This window comes from Callithrix jacchus, chromosome 4 (genome assembly GCF_049354715.1).
Source record: "Callithrix jacchus isolate 240 chromosome 4, calJac240_pri, whole genome shotgun sequence".
NCBI lineage: Eukaryota > Metazoa > Chordata > Mammalia > Primates > Cebidae > Callithrix > Callithrix jacchus.
The window spans coordinates 120,169,683-120,179,073 of record NC_133505.1 but is presented as its reverse complement, the minus strand read 5'-3'; the positions used below and the strand labels follow the sequence as shown (position 1 = coordinate 120,179,073).

General features: G+C 44.1%; 1 protein-coding gene across 1 annotated transcript; it reads right to left on the bottom strand.

Annotated features, from left to right (window-relative positions):
- Nucleotides 1–2,238: 2,238 nt before the first annotated feature.
- Nucleotides 2,239–8,069, bottom strand: MARCKS (myristoylated alanine rich protein kinase C substrate). The gene is made up of 2 exons (XM_002747046.7): nt 7,839–8,069; nt 2,239–5,990 (listed from the first exon to the last, which is right to left on the bottom strand). The coding sequence occupies exons 1-2, from the start codon at nt 7,938–7,940 to the stop codon at nt 5,097–5,099; spliced, it is 996 nt and encodes a 331-aa protein (XP_002747092.1). The 5' UTR covers nt 7,941–8,069; the 3' UTR covers nt 2,239–5,096.
- Between the last annotated feature and the right edge of the window lie 1,322 nt (nt 8,070–9,391).

The window sequence follows — 9,391 nt, the reverse complement described above, 5'->3', positions numbered from 1 at the left end:
TTTATAGCTGAAGTATCCTTCCAAACATTTCTTCAAGCAGACTTTTGTAGCATTTTGGGGTGACTGGATTTTCTGTTTGGAGGACTGAGCTGGAGGAAGGAGGGGAGAAGGAGAATACCGTTACAGAGAAAGCAAAATACTGTAGAAGTGGATTGCTGAGTATCTTGTTCCTTGAATGCATTTCAACACTGCACATTAGTAAGCATTATAAAGAATCAATGCAAACATTAATTTAGCTTTCTCAACATTATAATCTTTAAATGAAATCCTTTAGATTTAAATTTGTTTAATATAAAATGTTATTTTACTTTTTTTTCCCTTCTTGTATTTCTAAGGGCATACTATTCCATTTACCTGTGTATTTAACTTCATTTAGACTCTATCAAAGACCTGAAAAAAATGCTTATAAATAATGTATTTTGTCAGGGTGTGGTGGCTTATACCTCTAATTCTAGAATTTTGGGAGGCTGAGGTAGGTGGATTGCTTGAAGCCAGGAGTTCAAGACCAGCCTGGCCAAAATAGCGAAACGACAAAAATTAGCTGGGCGTGGTGGTGCCACCTATAATCCCAGCTATTTGGGAGGCTGAGGCACAAGAATGTTTGAACCCAGGAGGTGATAGTGAACCAAAATTGGGCCACTGAACTCCAGCCTGGACAATCAGAATGAGACACCATCTCAAAACAAAAACAAAAACAACAACAACAAAAAAACAAAAACGTGGAGTTAGAGCCCATAATTACCCCAGAATTCTATAAAGAGTTACACAATTTATTTTTGAATATTTAGATTTCAATTCCAATAAACAAGAATTTAAAAGAAAGTTTCATTCACATTTTCATCACAAACCTGTAAAGAGTTGTGAGTTTTTTTTCTTTCTTAATAATGAAACACAACTTATATACCTAAATATGGGGTTTCCCTTACATTGGTGTTGAAAGGTTTATTCATTAATTTAGTTGATGCTTTTAAGATTCAAAGTATTTTTAGAATTTAACAAAAAATGCCTATTATCCAGAAGACAGTTTTTCTAAATGATGCCAAATCCTCATCTTTTGAGAAAAGGTATGGCTTACAGTAAGTTATTATCACTCAAAGTATTAGGCAGGAGATCAAACTATCATTTATCTTAATTATGAGTCATAACTCTAAACGGTACATGCATTTCCATATATGTCTCTGAAAGAGGAATTTCAAAAAATCTTTTGGGTTGAATAAATTCCAGACCAAAAAAATTTATCTTAATTTTACCTACTTACAACTTAAAGGAAAAACATATGTAAATAAGTAACACTGAAAAGATTGCTTTTTATAATTCATTAGTGATTGGCATATTATTAGAATAAAGGTAAAATAGAAAAAAGATAATCTCATCAGTTTTAGTCAACTACACCTATCTATTGAATACTTTTAAAATATTGAAAATACATAGAAAATCCTAAAGTTATTGAAATTCATACCTAACCTTTTTAAAAGTATTTGTTTTCCATTTTCAGAAGAGCACGCTTGAGTATAGTTTAAAAAGAGTGCTGTAAATTGAATTCCCAACCGGGACTGGAACATTTACAGATTAAAAGCATTTTAAAATTCCTTTATGGCACACTCTACTTTCATAGGATGTGGAGAGGGAAAAAATGCTCAATTTGCAGTGGATGATTAAAGAGAAGTTAAAAGCTAATACACTTCTAAAATACTTTTAAAAAATTTTCAGGCTTGACTTAGGCTACATTAAACTATACTCCCCTACCAACTACCAGTCAAGGAGCTATCTAAAAACTATGGCTGCATGTCCAGTGATACATGGTGGCTGACGCCCGTAATCCTAGAACTTTGGGAGGCCTAGGCAGGAGGATTATTTAAGCCCAGAGTTCAAGACCAGACTGGGCAACATAGTAAGACCCCCATCTCTAAATAAATAATAAATATATATATATATGGCTGCAAAAAGTACCCCAAATCCTTTTCAATTGCAAAGTTATATTAAGTTTATATTTATATATTCCATTGTTTCTCAAACATATTATCAAGTTCTATCATTGAAATTTTTAATTGGCTTAGGGGCATACAACTCATCTTCAATGGATATAATTTTATATGTTAAGTATAATGCCAAGTATATCATTTAAATCTTTTAAATTGAATGCTCACCTTTAACACCTAAGATTTCAAAACTTTCTCTAAAAATACTTGCATTTTAAAACAAAATTTGTGAAAAAAAATCCTATTTTAGCAGGCTTGATTATATCAACTGGTAAAACTTTATTTTACAAGCAATAGGAATTGAATCAAATGATTATTATAACCCAGAAGTATTTTGTAACCACAGCAAATGCCATTATACATACTGCCAATACAGATTTAATAGACAATACTGAACTGTACAAGAGTTATTTATTTTTCCTTAATCTCAAAGCTATGTTTAGTAATACAAAAAAGCCATATTAACATTTTTTTTCTGTTAGAAAACATGATGTACAAAACTTTGGATGAAAAGATACGTCAAATTTCATTTAATCACTTGGAGGAAAACCCACCAACTCCATCAATACCACCCAAAGTGTTTTAGGCAGTGAAGAAAATCAAAATAATGCATCTTAATAAATTCCATCTGTTAAAAGAACAAACTCAGCAATATATAATAGTTTGCTACACAGGATTTTTGACTATTCACTTTGGGAGTTATTTTTAAAAATCCACTTTTTTACTGAGTCCTACTACATACCAGGCACTGTAGTTGGCCATCTAGGTAACTAAGAAAAAGTTGGTTAAGATAGAAAAGACCCATAAATCAGTCCTTTGGTTACCAAATTCAGTGTTTAACTTTCAAACATCCTCCAAGATCAAGAAACCCTAACTAAAAATGCACACCCTTCTAAGTGTTATTTGATTTTATTAGTAGCAAGGGTGTTTGGTAAGGTCATGAACCACTATTTTTGATCTATTATTCCAATTAAGAGTGTTTGTCAAAAGCTAATTTGTTATTTTTCTAATGAGTTTAGATTTGGCACTCAGTTGTTACATATGTGGTTCAAGGATTTATCATGAACCCTAACTGCACACTGCTCAACAAGAGCAAAAGAGATGTGCATTCAATGAAGTAATGATCTTTGATACATATCTTAAAATTCAAGTCAGTTTAGGATCCCGTGAAGAAAAAGATATCCAGTTATCGGGTGGTAAAGAGCAGAGGAGGTAAAATAGTAAAGATTATTAATATGCAGTGACGTATTATTGTCTGTCTTATCCTTTGAGTAACAAGATGCTAACACGCTTCCAAAAAAAAAAGTGCTTGAAACTATGCTAAAGGCCCATGAACTGACATCATCCATCCAACGCTATTACTTTTTTACATAAACCTGTTTTCTTAAAATATAACATATTAAGCAATAAATTGGAAATTAGCCAAGCACTAAGCAATTACAATAGCAGGTAATACACCATCAATTTTTGAAATACATTTGGCCACATTTCATGACCCATCTGCAATATGGATTCCATAGACTCTTACTCAGTTTAAAATTTGTTTCTGGACCTGAATGACAAGAAAATGGCTTCATGAAATTTTTTATAAGACATTTAAATAGTCTTAGGTTCACACCCCTTTTGTTCTAAATGATTTAATCTGACATGCTATATAACTACAATAAAAATTATGTTCAATTCTTAAATGAAAACTAAAAGCCAATAAAGGGTAACAGATTTGACATGGAATGTTGTAAGATCTCCCTGAACGTAATTTGACACTGCGGATTATGAATTTCAGAGCTTGAAAATTTCAGATTAAGAACCACAAGAAAATTTACTCTTGATGGCATGCAGGATCTTCCTAAAAATTAACCTAAGACCTAGAAGTCTCAGCATTATTAGAACATAAAGAAACACAACAAATTTGTACATTTTATTCACATTTATTTTTCGCTTTTAGTGTGCTCACAGAAAATTAGAACACCTTAAGCAGGAATTTAATAGCAATTTTTGTAAGCAAAGTTACATTCCATCTCTAAGTCAAATTGGTCAAAGCTTCTCCAGTATTTACAAAACATGATAGACAAGATGCTACACAAAACCATTGCATCTGAAGATTTTTTTTCCTTTATTCTCAAAGACGACTGGAAAAGAAAGCATTATCTGCTGTAATCAAAAACATACCACAGTATAAACAGTAACCATTCCACTTATCACAGCTTTGTTGAGTTTAAAATTTGTGTTTAAAAGGTCCAAGATGACTGCAGTTTTACAAAAATGGGCAGGGTGGAAAGTTGCAAACTTCATGTGCTTCTGGATATCAAGATTTGTTTTTATACAATAGTCACAGTTAAAAACACCCTGCTGGTAATACATAATTACACTTTATTAAGGTCATAAACCAGCAATAAACAATAAAGCCTATACAACTTGTAGTTCTACTTAATCACTGACTGGTACAGCTAACATGAGATAAGTGAAAAGTTCCTATGGTTTAAATGAACTCCTAAGACTATGATCTTTTTTTTTTAAAATCTGGGTATTGGTGTTTTTTTTTTTTCCTTTTTCCTTCTTAGTCAAGACTTGTAGTGTTGTAAACCTGCCTCACAAAATACATGGTAATAACTTTTCTTTTTTTAAAAAAAGACAGCCTTTACACCATTTCTAGTGGCACATTATTTTGGCAATGTTATGCACCACTCCGATTTCCCCATTGTGACCCCTATCACTTCATTTGATATCCCTTTTTGACCCACCCATCTCCTTCATATATGGGCATGTCCATAGATTGACAAAGAAAGTTTACATTTTTGAAGAAAGATGCAAAGTATGCAAAAACATTAATACTGATGCAAAAAAATAAAAAATAAAAGAGAAACAAGGCAGAGGAAGAAGGTGTTAGCTCTCCTCGACCTGTTGGAATGGTGGTTAACAGAATGATTTGAGATGGGATCTGTGGCGAGGGGAGAAAAAAACCAAAATTTGGTGCTTAAAAAAAAGTAAAATAAAAAAAGACATCTTTAAAATCAATCCCTGGTTGTAGACAAGTTCTCCAAAACCAGTACCTGGCACCACTCCAACAAACAAACGGGGGAGAAAAGTTCTTCGATTATCTCACAAAAGCTTGCTCTTTTACTCTGCCGCCTCCGCTGGGGGGGCTTCTGGACTGCACTCGGGCTGGGCCTCCTGTGAGGGGGCTGCGCATGCTGACGAGGCGGCTGCGCCCACGGGTTCTTCCGCGGGGGCGGCCTCCTGCTCCGGGGGCGCGCCGGGCCCGGCGGCGGAGGGGGCCTCACAGGCGGCGGCGCTGGCCCCGGCCTCCTCGGCCTTCTTCTCCTCCGCCTTGCTGGGCTCCTCCGCAGCTCTGGTCTCCTCGCTGGCGGGCGGCTTCTCTGGCGCGACGGCGGCCTCTTCGGGCTTGGCCTCCTGCGGGTCGCCACCCGCTGCCCCCTCCTCGCCCGCGGCCGCCTCCTCGCCCGGCGCCGCTGCCTGCTCCCCGGAGGCCGCGCCCGCCTCGGCGGCGGCCGCTGTGGCGCCCCCGGCGGCCTCGTCCTTGACGCCTTCGGCAGCGGGCGCCTCAGCCTCACCGCCGTCTCCAGCCTCCTTCTTGTTTTTCTTGAAGGAGAAGCCGCTCAGCTTGAAAGACTTTTTGAAGGAAAAGCGCTTCTTTTTTTTTTTCGGGGTCTCGTTGCTGGGCGAGGGCGTGGCCCCGTCCTCGGCCTTGGGCGAAGACGTGGAGGAGGCGGCCGACGCTGCCTCCCCCTCTGCGGCCGAGGGCGAGCCCGGCTCGGCAGCCTCGCCCTCCGCTGGGGCCTCCTTCTCTACCGGGCTGGCCCCGGCCTCAGGGGCAGCGGCGGCCGGCTCATCTTTCTCCGCCGCGACAGGCGACGCCGCCCCGCTCCCCGCGGCCGCGGGCTCCTCCTTGTCGGCGGCCGGGGCGCTACCGTTGGCCTGGAGCTCCTCCTTGGCGCCCGACTCGGCGGCCGCGGGCGAAGCGTCGCCGTTTACCTTCACGTGGCCATTCTCCTAAGGGGCAGAGAAAGCGGGAGCGTCACTTAAGTGGCGGAGGCTGCCGCCATTCCCGCCCCGAGCCCTGGACCGGGGGTGCCCGCAAGCCCCTAAGGCCCCTGTGGCCACCGAGACCCCACCCCCGCTGTTACGGGGAGGTGCGGGTGGAGGCCCCGACGAGAGCCCCACGAACGAGGAAATAGGCACCGCTGTCCGGAGACCCCGAAAAACACGACTGTAGCCCCCAAATACGGCAGTGGTCCCAGGCATTCAGCAAGTGCACCCTAAAGACGAAGTCTGAAACGTACCAAGCAAAGGCTAACCTGCCAGCCCTCGCCTTATGGGGGGCTTAGGGGAAAAAAGGTGCCAAAGAATACTGGACACAGCAAACGCCCTTTGGAAGAAGTCACAGAGCCAGAGCTGGTGGTCCGCGCTTACGTTACACATCCCTCTTTCGCTCTAAATACATAAAGGCCTCTTCAAAAATACCAGAAATTCCCAGGGGGACCACAGCACTCGAGCCAGAAGCGCCCGCGCTGGGCGCTCGGAGGCCCTGCGCCCGCCCACGGCCTTGGGACCGGCAGGGGGCGCTGTGCCTCCACCGCGCCGCTCTGGGTGCAGGCGGGCGGGGAGGGGCGGAGTCGCCGGGCCACCCCGCCCTGCCCAGGCAGGCCCTGCCCGCAGGCCGAGGCGCCCCCGAGCCCGGAACGCGCAGCCCAGCAGTCCGCAAACAAAGCTCAGGTGGCTTCCTGGCCTCCCGGTCGGGCTGAAACCGACCAGCCAGGGGGAAACCCATTATTTCTGAGGTCTCGCCTCTACTTCCACGCCCACCTTCTCCTGGGCTCTACTAAGCTCGTGATTCTGCGAAGCCTGGGCTCGCCTTGGCGGTTCATTTTGCATTTTTAACGGGTTTAAAGCCTTGGCAGACCTCGCTTTCCCCAGTAGTTTAGAGCAGACGAAGCGACACGATCTCTTCTCTAGGAAAAGAGGCGTGGTGGGTGCCCAGTGTTTGCGAAGCAGCCACCCATGGCCGACCTCTCGCGTCCACCCAACTGTAGCGATCTGCCTGGGTCTGGGCAGCGCTGGGCGGCCCCCGCGGGTGGTCGAGGCGCCACGCACACGAACAATCCCGACCGAAACGCACGAACCGCCTCTTTTTGACCATCTGGAAAGGTTCTTAAAGGACCCACCGAGTGTTCCCACCCTACAGATTCCATTTTAAAATAAAATAGGTGTGTGATTCCACAGACAGCTACGAATAAAGATTCAGGACAGTGGGAAAGCCCCATCTAAAAGTACCGAAGCCCTCTGTTCAGCCCCAGCCAGTCACCTTTCCAAGAACTCAGGGCAAGCCGCTGCGGCATACAATAAGACAGCACTTCCCTCCTCGCCTTTCTCCACCACCATCCCTGTTGCGCCCCCCCTCCGGACTCCCCCCCCCCACACAATCACACCACCAGTTCAGAAATCTCGAAGACGACCCAGCCTCGACAACAAACGAGAGCTACTCAAACACCATTGTGCCCCCAAACACAAATGCAACCTGGCTGGGGTGGTGGGGAGGGCACCTAGCTAGTCACGTTCTGCCAATTTCCAAACCACGCCATTTTAGACGATTTATCACTCCTTTCCTCCCGTCTACTCAAGAATTCTCCAGGATTCTAAGGAACCACTCCTTTAGTGTGGGGGAGACCCCTGCTATGAAAAATCCAAAATTTAGGCTATCCATTTCTATTCAACTTTCAGACTAGAATCCGGCTATACTCCTGTCCACGAATGCGCCTTGGGAGCCACCAGGAGGGAAGGAGAAGCATAGAGACTAGAGAAAGACACCAAAGAAATGACAGAACCACAGGTAGAATTTACCTGCCCGTTCGCTTTGGAAGGCGACGAGGCCACAGCCGCCTCCCCGGGCCTCTCCGCGGCGGCTTCTCCCTTCGCTGCGGTCTTGGAGAACTGGGCACCCATGCTTGCTTCTTCAACAAAGAAACTCAACAGATCCAAGAGGGGAAACAAAGAGCCTCCGGTTGGTGTAACGACGGGGCGAGCAGCAGCACCAGCAGCGGCGGCGGCAACAGCGGCAGCGGCACACACACCGGAGGGAGGGGGGTGGGGGTGGTGGAGAGGACAGAACAGACCGATTAAATACACTCCGGTTAAAAAATTTTTAGTCGAAGAGATCAAAAAGCAGCAGCACAGGAGGGAGGGAAACAGGGTGGAAAAGTCGAGCACAAAAAAAGGAGCCCAAGTGTAGTTCGAAAAAAAAAGAAGTAATAAAAAAAATCCCAGATTTGTAGCCGCACTGTAGACAAGAGGAAAATGGAGAAATCTCCCTGGTTGCTAATAAGATGCGGGGTCCAACGCCCAAGTGCACAGATGAATGGGCTCGCGGGCGCTGACGCGGCCCCCGCGCCCGTCGGCCAATCCGCGCGCCGCACACAAAGCAGGGGGCGGGGCCTGCGCGCCGGGCGAACAATGGAGCCGCGCTTTGCAAACGGTTTGAAAATCAGCCTCAGACCGAGAATTAATGTCCTCCAAATAAATAAATTAATTTAAAAATACATGCCACTTGCCTCCCTCTGCTTGAAAATAATAATGCATTTCTTGATTGGCTTGCTTTGTTTGGAATTAATTAACCGCGGGAGGGGGGGTACTTGTGCAACGGGGTGGAGAAAGCGTTAACTTGACTCTCATTGACTCTCGTCGGTCTGTATCTGTGTGTCTCTCTCTTTTCACTCGCTCCCCTCCCCCATCTTTCCCGATTGTTTATGTGTATGTGTGTGTATGTGAGTGTAAAAGACAATGGTTGCGATTTGTGTGTTTGCAGCATATTTTTTTCTTTTTTCATATTAGTTTCACAGATAATGCGCAGGGTTTGTTTTTTCAACTGCTGCAATGGTTAAATCGTCCCAAATTGAAAGGTATTTAAATACGAAGATCGAATTTCATCAAGCAAGATTGCAAGTTAGAATTAGGTCTGTAGGCCAGATGTGGAAAATGCAAAAGCGGCAAACAGCGAAGCCACACTCCCTTCCCTCTACCACACTGGCATGAAATAAAATATTTTGAGATTGGCCTTGGGCGCTCACCAAATTCCCCCTTCTCTGGCTATTCCCAATTAGTGATTTTTTTTCCCCCGCAATTCAAAGTGAGAGCCATTTACAGAAGATCGAAGCTCTTCGCGTTTTATCACTGTTCGAAATGACATAATTTTCCTCTATGGTGAAATGAGACACAGCCTCAAGTAGACGAATCCATATTTACAGTTGGGATGTTATTCGCGTCATTATGAATCGTTTTGAGCCTACTGCCAGAATCGGATGGACTCTTTTTGAACGTGTGAGTGTGTGAGTGAGCACGCAGGCGAATGTGCTCCTGGAAGGAAGGGAGGCAGCAACGATGACATTCTAAACCGGATT

What these genes read in the sequence shown, in the direction of transcription:
- MARCKS (XM_002747046.7), bottom strand. Translation starts at nt 7,940, where the DNA reads ATGGGTGCCCAGTTCTCCAAGACCGCAGCGAAGGGAGAAGCCGCCGCG. An exon ending in CTTCCAAAGCGAACGGGCAG is followed by an intron (nt 5,991 to 7,838) that starts GTAAATTCTACC and finishes TCTGCCCCTTAG; the next exon opens with GAGAATGGCCACGTGAAGGT.